This window comes from Anoplolepis gracilipes, chromosome 7 (genome assembly GCF_047496725.1).
Source record: "Anoplolepis gracilipes chromosome 7, ASM4749672v1, whole genome shotgun sequence".
NCBI lineage: Eukaryota > Metazoa > Arthropoda > Insecta > Hymenoptera > Formicidae > Anoplolepis > Anoplolepis gracilipes.
In genome coordinates, this window is record NC_132976.1 from 14,187,529 (window position 1) to 14,204,226 (window position 16,698).

The 16,698-nt window shown below is 35.6% G+C and overlaps 2 protein-coding genes across 17 annotated transcripts in view; both read left to right on the forward strand.

The window, feature by feature from the left end:
* LOC140668221 (glutamate-gated chloride channel-like) overlaps positions 1–16,698 on the forward strand; it is a 185,448-nt gene that overhangs the window by 103,486 nt on the left and 65,264 nt on the right. For 12 of the 16 annotated variants that reach the window (XM_072897031.1, XM_072897033.1, XM_072897034.1 and 9 more), the window contains 2 exons: positions 10,089–10,259; positions 11,870–11,958. In XM_072897031.1, coding sequence (XP_072753132.1) covers positions 10,099–10,259; positions 11,870–11,958 — 250 coding nt within the window. In that variant the 5' untranslated portion in view covers positions 10,089–10,098. Of the gene's footprint in view, positions 1–10,088; positions 10,260–10,823; positions 13,531–16,698 lie in introns of those variants that run through there. The other 4 variants (XM_072897038.1, XM_072897040.1, XM_072897043.1 and 1 more) reach the window with 4 other exon arrangements.
* Positions 2,006–2,539, forward strand: LOC140667724 (uncharacterized). The gene has a single exon (XM_072895889.1). It carries the CDS (start codon positions 2,006–2,008, stop codon positions 2,537–2,539), a length of 534 nt encoding a protein of 177 aa, XP_072751990.1.

Consider the following 16,698-nt stretch of genomic DNA (forward strand, 5'->3'; position numbering starts at 1 on the left):
GTTTCAAAATTTAAAATAATATCACCTTGCAACTATTCGTCAATTTTCTCTTCTTGTCTCTTTTTGCATTTTTTCTTATAACTTCAAGATCTTGTTGAATCATCATAAGTGGTTTAAACAAATATTTTGGTAAATTTGGAAATAATGTAGGAACTGTGTCAGAATGTAATACGAGTCTTTTTCTAGGAGGAGAGATTTCTCTACACCATTCTCATCTTTATAAATTTCTTTCTTTAAAATTAATACATTTTTCAAAATGTATTTCACAAACTGTTAACCAGCTCGCTGGATGCCCGGCATCTAGTCTTTACGAGGAAAATTTCTTAATCAATTTTATCGTAACTTCTTTTCTTTTGGAAATTTAAAGACGGACACATTTTCGGGTGTAGTTCCGAAGGGAACCCCTCCGATTTTGATGGACTTTTACAAGTAGTTTCAAGGAATCATATTAAGATAATCTATCAAGATCTCATATGTGGGTTTTCAATAGTTAAAAAAATGCAAACAAAAAAACCTAAACTAAATTAAATATATATTTTTAATATTTTCATAACACACACACACACACGGGGGGGTGTAAGGGGGGCCTACGGCCCCTCTTTCCGTACCTACCCCGTCCACCTCACTTTGCGTGGAAAGTTGCAAACCCATGTGAACTTTGTTTTGTCTTGCAACGTACATGCGAAGCGAGGTGGACGGAGTGGGTACGGGTGGGGGGCCCAAGGCCCCCCCTTGCATCCCCCGTGTGTGCGTGTGCGTGTGTGTGTGTGTGTGTGTGTGTGTGTGTGTGTGTGTGTGTGTGTGTGTGTGTGTGTGTGTGTGTGTGTGTGTGTGTGTGTGTGTGTGTGTGTGTGTGTGTGTGTGTGTGTGTGTGTGTGTGTGTGTGGTGTGTGTGTGTGTGTGTGTGATTATAAAAATATGGGAAATATATATCAAGATAAAGCAACAAATACAATAATTATGGCATTTCGAAATAAAACATTTTTTGTTTATAATTTTCTAACAAACAACGAGCGACGGCTAAAACCTTTTGAACGTTACTCAGGACAGTGACCTTGACTATATATGTCAAGGTCATTAACTTCTGAAAGGGCTGACCTTATATGAATATTTCCGACTTTTTTGTTAATAACTTTTTAATGAACAACGAGCGACGGCTAAAACCTTTTAAATGTTACTCAAGGTCATGAGGCTGGATCCCCTATTTGGCATTTTTACCATAAAATTAAATAACCCAATAGTAGGACCTTAATAAATAATAATCTCTAGATATAACAATATCACCTACAACAACTCATCCCAATCGGAAAGGTTCTGTTGGAGATTTGAATCTCGCGGTATCATTATCCCTAGAGCCACAGCTGGAGTCTTTTCTTAGTTACTTTACTTACTTACATGTGGCAGCACTATAGCTTTCCTTATTATTCAACAACATCGTCGTGTACTCTTAACAGATAAAATATACGCAAGTTTGTCTGTTCAGATATCACTGCTACTCGTTGTTATTCCACACGCCCTCAACAGGTTATAGGCCCAGGAGATTAATCGAACAATCAAGGAAGTCGAAGCGAAATATTCACCCAGCGCACCGCGCAATCTTCGAACAGTCATCCTTTCTTTTCTTTCCGTGAGCTCGATCGAATCGAGGAAAGCAAAAATGGCCATATTACAAGGATAGATGCTCTCAATCGAGAAAATTACGATACCTGGAAGATGCACATGGAAGCGCTATTGATAAAGAACGACGCTTGGGGTTATGTCTCGGGTACAAAGACCAAACCGGAGGTTTTACCAAACGACAACACAAGCAGAGCAGCACACGATGTCTGGATGATTAACGACCGGAAAGCTAGATCCGACATTATTTTATCGATAAGCTCCACTGAGCTTAAACAAATTAAGGGATGCGAAACTTCCTGAGACGTGTGGCAACGTCTTGAAGAGATTTATCAATCAAAAGGACTCGCGCAAAAGGCCACGTTATTGAAGCAATTGATCCCCACGGATGCAGAACGACGACGTGCGCGAACACTTGCGAAAATTCTTCGACGCGGTCGACAAGCTAGCCGAAATGGAAGTGGAAATAAATGCAGATCTTCTCGCAATTTTATTGTTATACAGTCTTCCGTCCACGTTCGATAACTTTTGTCGTGCGATAGAGTCCAGAGATGAGTTGCCCAGCCCGGAGACTTTACGAGTCAAAATCATCGAGGAAAGCGACGCACGAAAACACGATACGCAAGGAGACATCTCGAACACAATGGTCGCAAACAAACACAATGGCAAACCGAGCAGAACGCACAAAAAGAAAAGCGGATTTCCAGTTAAAGACAGTTCGAACACAGTAAAATTAAAGTGTTATCGGTGTAAAAAGATTGGTCACAAAGGATCCGAATGTCAACAGAATCGCGAAAAGACGGAACAAAACGCGCAAAGCGCCGAGCACCATTTATTCTACGGCGTGCCCGACGCGGTAAATGGAGACAAGGACTCACTCGAACCGACACAAACATCGTACGCTAATCAGGATATCACTTGATGTTTAGATAGCGGTTGTTCGTCCCATTTAAGCAAAAATCGAGGCGACTTCATCGACATTCATGGTATCGATACAGGAAAACTACGCCTGGCAAATAATGCATCTACAGAGATTAAGGCTCGCGGCAACGTACGTATTCAAATAAATCATGACCAGAAAATAAAAAGCATTGACCTAACTGACACTTTACACGTTCCCGACCTACGATCTAACCTCATGTCGGTCGGTAAAATCACTGACAAAGGTTATCGCGTGATTTTCGAAAAACATTCGGCGGAAATAGTCAAAGGCGAAACCATACTAACCGCGAATCGAGTGGACGGATTATATTATGTAAAGGCAAAAAATACTAACGCCTGCATCGCCAGCTCGACTACGAGGAAGCAAGAATCTATCGGTCGAGAACCCACCGTCGCATGGGGCACCTAAATATTAAGGATCTGATCGGAGCTAACCGGAAGGGAACCATGGAAGGAATCAACTTCACTGAACCACAAGGGGACATAACATGCGAGGTCTGTATCCAAGGCAAAATGTCACGCACTACTTTCCCAAGGTATTCCGAACGATGTACCAAAATCTTGGATCTGGTTCACTCCGACGTATGTGGGCCGATGCGCACCGAATCACTAGGGAGAGCCAAATATTTCGTCACCTTCATCGACGATCACTCCGGCTGGTGCGAGGTACGATTCCTGAATAAGAAGAACGAGGTATTTACCGAGTTCAAGAAGGTAAAGTCTTTATTTAAAAAACATACAGGTGAGTTCTTGAAATGTTTACAAAGCGACAATGGAACAGAGTACCTGAATAACTCATTTAATGATTTCATGAACTCAAACGGCATTCAACGACGCTTAATAGTGGCCAAAAATCCTGAGCAAAACGGAAAGGCAGAACGTCGCAATAGAACTCTGGTGGAAATGGCCAAATGCCTACTCATTCAAGCCGGGCTGCCAAATTCTTTTTGGGCCGAAGCGGTTATGACTGCAAACTTTATCAGAAATAGATGTCCCTCCAGATCACTCGACGGCAAGACCCCCTTCGAGATATGGCATGGAAAAAAACCAAACGTAGATTTCTTCAGAGAATTCGGATGCAAAGTTTTTGTTCTCGACCGAACCTCTCAAAAAGGGAAATTCGATTCCAAAACGAAAAGCGGGATCTTCCTAGGCTACGGAACAATCGAAGGGATATCGTATATGGATTCCCGAGGAACGAAAAATCGAAACAGCGAGAGACGTGAAGTTCCTGGAGGACACATCTCCTTTGACGTTCACATCCCAGAGATCGCTATTGCCGGGAACACAGGACGATATACCGAAGATCGACATTCCCCTAATCAAAACAATCCCAGACAACATCCCCATGGACGAAGAAGAGGATGTAGAACAGTCCCACACAGATGGCGACGATGGCGACGAAAGTGCCGAAGAATAGATCGAGATAGACGGGATGTTGAAGAGGGGCCCTGACAGACCGAGAAAAATCAAAACAGGCAAGAGGGGACGACCTTCGAAACAGTATTGCACCGTCGAAGCCAACTACGGTCATGAAGCGTTCTTAGCTAAAATCCCTTTTGGTTAGGCAATTTCGAGTCCTCATTCTCACGAATGGTTCGAAGCAATAGGTTCCAAAATGAGAAACTTCATCGATAATGAAACATGGGACATTGTGAATCGCCCTGCCGACCGTAAGGTAATCGGAAGCAGAATAATATTACGCAACAAATATGGATCTGACGGATCGTTGGAGCGTAGAAAAGCAAGAATCGTGGCACGTGGCTTCTCCCAGCGTCCAGAAATCGACTTCAGTGAAACTTGCCCCAGTAGCTCGACTAAGCTCGGTTCGTATCGCGATCGCATCAGAGTACAACATGATCATACGTCAGTTTGACGTAACGGCCGCTTATCTCAATGGTTATCTGGATGAAGAAATATTCATGGAGATTCCCGAGATGACCGAGGAGGCCTTAAAGCAGATTATACGTACTGAACGGAATAACAGCAAAATCAAAAGAAAGACCAAAGAAATGCTCGAGGATATAGAACATGGAAATAAAGTATGTCGACTCAATAAGGCGCTGTATAGGCTCAAACAATCTGGACGTCAATGGCACAAGAGGCTAGATCAAGAACTGCGAAACTTGAACTTCACACCGTTAAATTCAGACCTGTGTGTACTCACCAATCAAGGGGGAGCCCTAATGCTGGTCGTAGCATACGTCGACATATTGATTATATCAAAAAGCAGAGACGACATCAAGATGATTGGAGAAAACCTCTCGAAAGTTTTTAGCATCCGCGATCTTGGTGACGTAAATTGTTGTCTTGGGATAGAGTTTATTCGTCATAAAAGCGGATATTCCATTCATCAAAGAGGATTTATCCTGGATGTTTTGGCACGTTTCGGGATGACCAAATGCAAGACCGTCTTCACCCCTATGGATGTTAGCACAAAACTGAGTCGAAGTATATCTATGGACGACAAAGGAAATAATAAAGTACCCTATCGCGAGCTCATCGGTTCTTTGATGTACATAGCCATGGGTACAAGACCGGACATTACCCATGCGGTCAGTTATTTAAGCTGTTACAACGACTGTCACCGACATGCTCACTGGATTGCAGCTAAACGCGTGCTGCGTTATTTGAAAGCTACTTTGGATCTCGCCATTACCTACGAATCAACTGACAAACAACCTCTTGTCGGATTTGTTGACGCAGACTGGGGAAGTTGCCCCGACGATCGCAGATCATATACTGGATATGCGTTCATTCTCGCTGGCGGTTGTATTACTTGGGAATCGCGAAAGCAACGGACAGTGGCACTATCATCTACCGAAGTATATGGGAATCAGTGACACCTTCAAAGAAGACATATACCTGCGCAAGTTCCTGAAGGAACTTGGATTGGAAGTCCTGGGAGATGTCACTGTCATGTGTGACAATATTGGAGCTCAGAAGCTCAACAAATCCAGTATTTCACTCTCATACTAAACACATAGATATTAGACACCATTTCGTACGTGAAGCGTTGAGTTCAGGGCTCATCAAATTAGAGTATACCCCGACAGACGATATGGCAGCGGATGTATTAACCAAAGGTTTTACTGGCAGCAAGCATAATAAATGCATAAAATTATTAGGGATGGACAAGCTTTAGGCCCAATGAAGGGGAGTGTTGGAGATTTGAATCTCGCGGTATCATTATCCCTAGAGCCACGGCTGGAGTCTTTTCTTAGTTACTTTTCTTACTTACATGTGGCAGCACTGTACCCTTTCCTTATTATTCAACAACATCGTCGTGTACTCTTAACAGATAAAATATACGCAAGTTTGTCTATTCAGATATCACTGCTACTCGTTGTTATTCCATACGCCCTCAATAGATTCCTCTTTCGGAACTACAGCCGAATATTTAAAAACTACAGACCTTTTTGTCGTCGACGACTCGTATTAAATCGGCCGGCACGCAATGTCAAATCTATGCTGCCGCGGTCTGATATAAAGATGGCCATGCTCACTGTCAAACTGGACAAAGTCAACAGTTTAAATATTTACTAGTATAATAACTAGTGTAACACATACATACATACATATACTTGCCCTCTTCTTACACGCAATATTCGTCCTCATCGTAAATCTTAGTTAATGTAAAAAACAGTTTTTTGTTCACGTTACCATAACTCTGGATTGGAAGATTGCAATGAATGCTTTCAAAGGTCATTTTTTCATCTTTAAAAGTACTTTCAAATGAGTACCTATTCGACCCTTCATGCCATTTAAGATTTTTTAAGCCACCATTTCTGTTGTTCTATAAAGGTTCGAGGTAGGTGCCACCCTGGTCAAACATAATTTAACCTGATCAAAAGATAGCTTTTATAATCCCATTTTTTAAAGTTTCAACTTTCTATTTTTCTATGCTATTTCTTTATCTAGTTTTAAAGTTATCAAGGTCTATCCAGACTTTTGGCCCATCCTGTATTTAGATAATTAAAGAAATTTTGAAGATAATTGCTAGTGTAATAATAATGTTTTAAGTTATTCTAATAAAAAATTATTATCAATATAATTTTTTATACATATATATTAACTTTGAGAAATTTGAAAAAGAGCTTATATATTATATTTCATTTATTACATTTTTTATCAAAAATCAACATATTTCCTATCCTCCTTTAAAATAAAAGGTAATTATCCAGAAGAGCTACCTCACCACAGATTTTGATCCAAATAGGCTTATTCGACGCGTTTTGGCTCGAAATGAACGAATCTGACAGAGATAATCGTCGCTCTGCCCCGCGAACCGAGATATTAATTGTTAAAAATGACAGATTTTACGGTTAGGAAATCTGTCATACTGACTGAATCTAGCGATATGAGCATGCGCTGCGGTCACGCGCGTATGCGTTTTAGTAACTTACATAAAATTTTAAATAAATCCTTTTTAATTTTAATATGTAAATTTTTTTTATGTTGCTATGCAAGTTGCAAACCCATGTAGAGTCGGCGTAAAATCTTAATTCAACCTATGTCCGAACTCTTACACTACATTTATAATTTTTTATTCATAATCTTACAAAATAAAATACTGAATGCATCGATGCACGATTCATTGAGCCATTTGCCTAACAGCGCTTCAGTCAAATAGCATGTGATTTTTCAGGAAAATAGCATTGACACTTCCACACAGTACTGTCAGCCTTGGTAGTTTCTACGCTCTCAAGTTTTGTTATATTATTTTATGGGGACGAGGCTTCGCCCCGTCCCTCTATACACTCTTATCTAAGCATGTACTTTTCAATGCATATACGATTCCACATGGGTTTGCAACTTGCATAGCAACATAAAAAAAATTTACATATTAAAATTAAAAAGGATTTATTTAAAATTTCGTGTAGATTTAATATTTAATATTAATATTAATTAAAATGTAAATTTAATGAAATTCATTTTATATAAATTATTTAAAAACAAAACAAAGATATTTTAAAAATATATAAAAGTATATTTAAAATAAAATATATAATACATAATATATTAAATAAATATATATATATATATATATATATATATATATATAAAATATTATACATATTCCAAAGACAGATTAACAGATTTTTTAATTGAACATGGTATTCTAGCAAACACAATTACGTGTAATAAGTGTGGCAGTGATTTAAATATTGATAAAAAATCATTAACATATCGTTGTCGAAATCAATATTTTATAAAAAATGTGTATAAAAAACGTGTCTAAACAGTGCTGGTACTTGGTGTTGGTTCATCGTAGGATGAATCTGACTGGTCCTAGAAAGTCTGTCCTGGAGGGTACATCTCAGCAATAACATCAAAGAAGGCTTCAATGCGTTCCAGACGGCTATAGGCGCGTTTGAAAAGAAATTCGGACAAATATCCAAGAACATGGTCGGATTTTTGTCCATATCTTGGAATATTTCCCTGAACCTCTCTCCAAACGCGCTCTATATTTTGTGTATGTGCGCCTGTAAATTTTAAAAATATATTTAAACATATTATAATAAAACGTACAAAATTATGAAGATATGTTTAGAAAATGTCAAACATTTCTTACCTGTTTGAGGATCGATGAAGTTGTATGAATGATTTACTGTCAGATGTTGAAAATCTTCATTGTCTAGACAATTATACGATTTCCAACAATCTGACATAGTCGTTCCTGGCATAATCCATTCTTTGATGCATGCCAGGAGCGTCTTTTCCGTACGGTCCTCAACTGGAACGATGAAAACCTTCTTTGTATTTCGCTCGTACCCTCCAAAAATCCACTGACCTTTTAGCAAACGACCACGATTATATTTTCGGTGGCCAGTTTTTGCCTCGTCTATTTCCACTATACGTCCTGGGCCACCAAATTTCTCACTATGCTTGTGGGCCCAGAACACACAGACCTGTAATTAGAAATATTGATATTTTAATTATATTACTCTGTAATATTCAAAATATTTTCAGATATTTATTATAAAATATTAAAATAATTACCTCTCGGCAAAAATTGAACCAGTCAACAATCGTGGTCTGTGATACACCAGTTTCATCCTGCGTATCATTTTGACGTGGATGTCGTAGCATTAAAAAACATGCCATGATTTTGCAAATGACATCCACATCAAGATGATTTTTATCGAACCAAATACCTTTTTTTGCACTTTTGTAAAAGTTGAATTGCTTCGAGACACGTTTTTTATGCACATCTTTTATAAAATATCGATTTCGACAACGATATGTTAATGTTTCTTTATCAATATTTAGATCATTTCCACACTTATCACACGTAATTGTGTTTGCTAGAACACCATGTTTGATTAAAAAATCTATTAACCTTTCTTTGGAATATGTTATGTGCACAAAGTCGTATAGTCGAAGCATTGTTGTAACGTATACTGTCATGCATTGTTATAATACGTAGTTATGTTTGTGCACTTTATTTCTTTAAATTTCGTGCACAGTGCTGCTAAGTTACTAAAACGCATGTGTGCGTGACCGCAGCGCATGCTCATATCACTAGATTCAGTCAGTATGACAGATTTCCTAACCGTGAAATCTGTCATTTTTAACAATTAATATCTCGGTTCCCGAGGCAGAGCGACGATTATCTCTGCCAGATTCGTTCGTTTCGAGCCAAAACGCGTCGAATAAGCCTATTTTGATCAAAATCTGAGGTGAGGCAGCTTTTCTGAATAATTACCAAAATAAATTTTTTAACATCAGTTTAATTTTATTTTTTATTTTTTCTACTACATTAAACAATTTCACAATTTCTTGTATGTTTTGCTAGCGAAGCCGAATAGTTGCCATCGCAATTATATCTTTCATCTTTGTTTTTTTGGTATAGACTTTAGTGTGGCAGATTTCTGCGTCTGACGCCCAAAAATTTAGAGTTTATTGTAGTACGGAAGACGTAATCGTGCCGAAGGTGTGCCGCGGGCCATTCCACCGGCCTCTACTCACTTTTAAAATAATTTCTTAATAATTAAATTCTTAATAATTACCATTCGAGAAAAAAGTCACCGTCACAATATATGTATATATGTATGTAATTAAAAACTGAAATTAAATTTGGTCTTCATATAAATTTTTATTTTTTAGGTCTATTTAATATTATATTATTATATCATAATGTTAATAATATTATAAAATAATTAAATATATCGCAATCTTAATCATTACAAGATATTTTGATTTTGAACGATAATTTCTTAGAAAGTAGTTAAGATTGTCAGTGATTACAATAAATTGCTTCAACTTCTTTTTTAGTAATAAATTTCTTGAAAAACTTTTCAAACAGAACAGAAAGCACAATAATATCAAAATAACATTAAAAGATGATGAAAAATATAACTAAAAAACTAACTTTGATCATTTTGTTGTCATTGTGACATTACTTTGACGTTATCGTGATTTTCTGTTTAATTGGACTTACTTTTGCTAAAACAAAAAAATCATAATCCAATAGTTGAGATAATTTTTATTGTTGATGACACGAAATGCTATTTTCTTTGTTCCAGATGACATAGAATGGGTTGGGTGGCGCTAGGGCGGTGTGCGGGTGGTGGCGGCCGCCTCTCGTCCATCCTTTCGCTGTCTCTTACCTCCCTTGCGAGTTCCTTCATCTTCACTTTCCTCTGTATCCTTACACTTGCTTTTACTCTCGTCACTCTTGCGCGTGCTGAAGACATGTACGTATTGCATACAAACAATAATTGCTATGTGAATCGTCTCTTAGCTTCTCGATCGCCTTATTTTACAATTTACTTTTACAATTTCAAGAAATTTAAAAAGAAAATAATATTAGAAGAACAGTAAAAATGACGAGAAGCTAAGTCTTATTGTATTGCTGTAGAACATTCACATTTCATTCTTTAAAGAGGAAGAAAGATTGTATTAATGGCGCGCGCGCGCGCGCGCACACACACACACACACACACACACACACACACACACACACACACACACACACACACACACGCGCACGCACACGCACGCGCACGCGCACGCGCACGCGCACGCGCACACACACACACACACACACGCACACACACACACACACACACACACACACACACACACACACACACACACACACACACACACACACACACACACACACACACACACACACACACACACACACACACACACACACACACACACACACACACACACACACACACACACACACACACACACACACACACACACACACACACACACACACACACACACACACACACACACACACACACACACACACACACACACACACACACACACACACACACACACACACACACACACACACACACACACACACACACACACACACACACACACACACACACACACACACACACACACACACACACACACACACAATAAATTACATACATTTAAATAAATTTTGTTTACTATTTTGCCAATGGCTTATATTATCAGTGATACTATAAATAATCTAATTTTTACATATACAACAATTAATGCGCAATATATTGTACACAACTACATACTATATTGACACATTATGCACAACGGACAAATATATTTTCTTTCTTCCTACTTTGAAGCGCTCTATATAAATGTCTGTAATTGATTACGTGACAAATTCGTTGTTATTCGTCGAAATCTTAATCGAAGAGAGCGAGATGAGAATTACGACGATTTTTCTGCATGTAGAACTGTATAATCTAGGATTTTATGAAAGAATAGAATGATCAGTCTTTTATGTCATTACGCGATCAATGATTGGTGATGAAATAAATCGAGTGTCAATATTACGAATGTTTCGATCGTATTATTGCATCGAATGTATTAGCATAAGTAGACCAGTGGTGAGTTCACAAGTTCTCTGGTAGTATTTTATAATATGTGACACAGTGAAGTTAGATGCAGTTTAGTGCTTTAGACAGCTGCATCTGTTTTTAGTAAATTAGTAGATTTTTTTATTATGTACATACATACATATACATCTCAAACGAATGCGATATGTTTCATATTTAGAATGTTAAATGAAACTTTAATCAAGTCAACCTCGACCATTTCGAAGATTGATGCTTTTAATTTTAAAGCTACCGCTTCTTCTTCATTAAAATTCAAAGAGTTAACTTTATTATTTTTATCAAATTGTTATATACTGTAATATTGTTTGTTACTCATCATAATCAAACAAAACAATCTTCGAGATATCGAGATAGGGAAGGCTACCTGCTGGAAGTTCACGGAAAAATTCACTCTACACATCATGTGCTCGCTATGTTTCTTCTGGATGTATCTACAGTGCGTTGTGTTACAGCTTCGAAGAGGGCAAGTCGGACAAGGAAATTCTGGACAACTTGTTGCTGTCGACGCGTTATGACAAGCGGCTTCTGCCCCCGGTCCAAGGTACACTGAGGCCCCCATCCCATTGTCCATGAAGGCGACTACAACCTAACCTGTATCCAATGACCCTCGACTATCCAGAGCACCTCGAACATCATCGGCACCGCTACCACCACACAGCACCACACAACCACAGCTCACTGCTCACCCTTCATCGTAAGGGTACTCTCTGTAAATTGTTCTGAAAATATAAAGAATAATATAACAGAAATATATAAATATATAAGAGGAAAAAAATAAGACATTCGTGAAAGCGAGACGCGATTCAAACGAAAGATGTGTTTGAGTGGGCAAATTAGCGATTTTTTTCTTTCTTTGATTTTGTGTTCATGAGAAAAATATACATTTTCTTCCAATACTAGGATATACATCTTTAAAACTATTGAATATTTCTTTCGTTAATTTATTAAATTGATTTGAGCTTAAGGAAAATTTGATTCAACATCGGCTTTTTCTATTTTTTCGATTTTTTTCTAATTAAGAAATATAAGTATTAATTGTCGACGTATGTTTTATTCGATAATTTTCACTTTATAGCTTTTTCTCATATCCCACAAAAAAGTAAGATGAGGATTCTTTAATTTCTAATATATTATAGGAAGTATCAGACTATCTTTTTGTAACTTGAGGCTTTTCCGCTTTCCATCTATCACAATCATAAATTAAATTTTAAAAAATTTTATCATTGTATGGTGTATCAATTTGACTAATCCATCAGAAAAATAATGACATTCTTTAATGTGCGTCAGCTATATTCATGTAAGTGGGCTCGCGATTTGATTAAGAAACGTTAGATGATAATATAGCTGATAAACTTATAGATGATAATATAGTTTCATAAAGCTACAACGTCCGCGTTATTAATGACATGATTTATTTATCGCAGATGTGACTAATAATAACAATTGCATTTATGTGTGTGATAATAATTATCGGCAACTAGTTATTATTATCTGTCAAAGAGCGACACGTTTCCAACACCATTATATGTTGCAATATGCGAAGTAGATTCTAGTAATCTATTTATTATTATTATCAGTTTCTATCAATTTCGGCATTTAAGCAAGTTAACGGAAAAATAATTTTAGACACACATAAAAAACAACATATGTAATTTATATTCAAATGCACATTGATGTATATAAAAGAAAACTTTAAAAAACTTTCTATTTTAATAACTTTGTTCAAATTCTTGACTTATTCTACTTTCATTCTTTTGAAAAATAAACTAAAATTTTAATTCACCAACATTACACATGCATTTACACTACTACGTTTAACTACTACAAGAATATGAAGAATTCTGTAATTTTATATTACATATAATTTAATATTAATTGCATATAAATAAGTATCAAAGATTAAATCAAGGTTGAAAGAAAAATTGGACTACAAATGCATAAACCGAATGAGTGGTTTAAGGATATATCTAAGAAGCGAAGTGTACTCTCCAACTGTACGAAGATTACATTATTCAGACTTCATCAGTGGAACAGCTTCATATACATCGCATGATGACACAGCTTATTGATTCTTTCGTGGAGTGCCCTCGATTCACAGAGCTCTGTTAGCATGGTATTTGTATATAATTTATAAATATTAAAGATTCTGAGTTAATACATATATATATTGTATATATATATATATATATATATATATATATATATATATATACAATATATGGTAAATATGCATAAGTATACTACCCCAAAGAAAATTCAAATTTTTTTATTGTAATCAACAAAACTAGTGCGAAGATAGTACGTACAAGTGTTTTTACGAAGGCGCAAGTCTTTTTATGAGATCTGCGACTTTCAAATATTAATATTCAATTTCGACATATGTGTGTGTGTGTGTGTGTGTGTGTGTGCGAATTTCAAGTACTAATAAATTTAATTTTTATTTGCATAGAATAATATAAATATGAACGAAGGAATATTTTCGTAACATATATACGCACGCACGCACGCGCGCGCGCGCGCAGCACACACACACACACACGCACGCACGCACGCACGCACGCACGCACCACGCGCGCGCACACACACGCGCACACAAACGCGCACACAAACGCGCACACAAACACACACACGCACATACGCACGCACGCACGCACACGCACACGCACACGCACACGCACACGCACACGCACACGCACACGCACGCGCGCACACACACACACGCACACACGCGCACACACACATGCACACATGCACGCGCACACACACGGGGGGGCAAGGGGGGCCTTTGGCCCCCCTTCTCGCATCCATCCCGTCCACCTCACTTCACGTAAAAAGTTGCAAACCCATATAAACTTTGCTTTACTTGCAACGTACATGCGAAGCGAGATGAACGGAGTAGGTGCGGGAGGGGGGGCCGAAGGCCCCCTTGCACCCCCTTGTGTATGTGTGGGATTCCAGTTAATATATATGTTTGTAAACAAATGTGAAGGACCGAGTATGCGTAGTTTTATGTTTCCATTTAATACATCGTATTTAGTATTCTCCATTGTCATAACTTCTTCAGAAAGACTTGCGCTGTCGTAAAAACATTTGTACATACTATCTTTGCACTAGTTTTGTTGATTACAATAAAAAAATTTGAGTTTTCTTTGGGGTAGTACTTATGCATATTTACCCAATGTATATATATATATATACAGGGTGTTTGACAACAAGTGGAACAAAATTTAAAGAGTGATTCTACATGATAAAATAAGACAAAAATCAATAATAACAAAATTATTATGGAGATTTCATTTTTAGTTATAAATATTTAAAAGTTTGTGTATAAGGTATCTAAAACTTGGTAATTTGCTGCATACTTTTAGGTCACAGAGTATTTTGAGAGCGATTCAGTCAATGTAGCCATGCCAAAAATTTTGCGGATTGCCATGCTTTGGACACCTTTCACGCAAATTTTCAAATATTTATAACTAAAAAACAAAGCCTCTATCGCAATTTGTTATTCTTGATTTTTGTCTTATTTTATCATGTAGAATCACCTCTTAATTTTATGCCACCAGTTGTGGAACAGTCTAATATATATATATTAGGCTGTTTTATATATATACATATATATATATATATATATATATATATATATATATATATATATATATGGGGCATTCCATACGAAAACGACCACTTTTTTCCGCGAACATTTTTTATTTGCTTTATTTTTTTATGTTTTTGCACTTATTGAAAGTAGTTTCCACGATTTTTTTTAGATTTTTATCTCCATCCATACTCGAGTTATAAATTAAGAAAAGAAATTAATAAAAAAAATTCAAATAGTTATTACTTTAAGAAGAATAAAGATATTGGCATTTATCAAGTGGTCATTTTTTTTGTTTTTGAATGTAGTTATTGAAAAAAAATATTGAAAAAATTTTTTTAAATAATTTGACATTGTTTTAGTCAATTTTAATCGAAATTATTTTTTTTTCCTTAATGAGACCCCTTCGATTTTTTTCTAAAAAATTGATGACATTTTAGACTTAAATACAAAATTTTTGAGCCATGAGCGAAGAGGGGATTCAAATAACTTTGATTTTTTAAAACCATTTTGTGCAATTTTTTTTTCGAAAATTACATTTTTTAGTTTTTTACATTACTCTGATAAGAAAAAGAGTATACAGACATAATAAATACTTATTCTAAAATATTAATAATACAGAAAAAAATTTTAGTATTTTTTAAAACTATTTTTTCGCTGTTTTTCTCAAAAATAATGTTTATTAATTTCTAGAACGACTTCTATCGAAAAAGAAGCTTTGCAAATAAAAAATTAATTAAATAAAACATATTTTATTAAAAATTATAACACAATAACATTTATTTTTTAATAATTTGAATAATTAATTATTTATGGAATTTATTATTTATGGAATTATTAATGTTAAAGGATTTTCTCAATCTACTAATGTAAAATCTTATGAAATATTTAAAAACACAAGAAAACAAAGAAAAAGAAAAAAAAATAAATTAATTATTTTAATAAATTATTTAAATTATTAAAAAATAAATGTTATTGAGTTATTATTTTTTAATAAAATATGTTTTATTTAATTAATGTTATTTAATTAATTTTTTATTTGCAAAGCTTCTTTTTCGATAGGAGTCATCTAAGAAATTAATGAACATTATTTTTGAGAAAAACAGCGAAAAAATAGTTTTAAAAAATATTAAAATATTTTTTTCTCTATTATTAATATTTTAGAATGAGTACTTATTATGTCTATAAATTCCTTTTCTTATCAGAGTAATGTAAAAAACTAAAAAATGATTTTTTAGAAAAAAAAATTGCACAAAATGGTCTTAAAAAATCAAAGGTATATGAATCCCCTCTTCGTTCATGGCTCAAAAATTTTGTATTTAAGTCTAAAATGTCATCAATTTTTTAGAAAAAAATCGAAGGGGTCTCATTAAGGAAAAAAAAATAATTTCGATTAAAATTGACTAAAACGATGTCAAATTATTTTTAAAAATTTTTTCAATATTTTTTTCGGAAACTACATTCAAAAACAAAAAAAATACCACCTGATAAATGCCAATATCTTTATTCTTCTTAAAGTAATAACTATTTGAATTTTTTTTTATTAATTTCTTTTCTTAATTTGTAACTCGAGTATGGATGGAGATAAAAATCGTGGAAACTACTTTCAATAAGTGCAAAAACATAAAAAAATGAAGCAAATAAAAAATGTTCGCAGAAAAAAGTGATCGATTTCGTATGGAATGC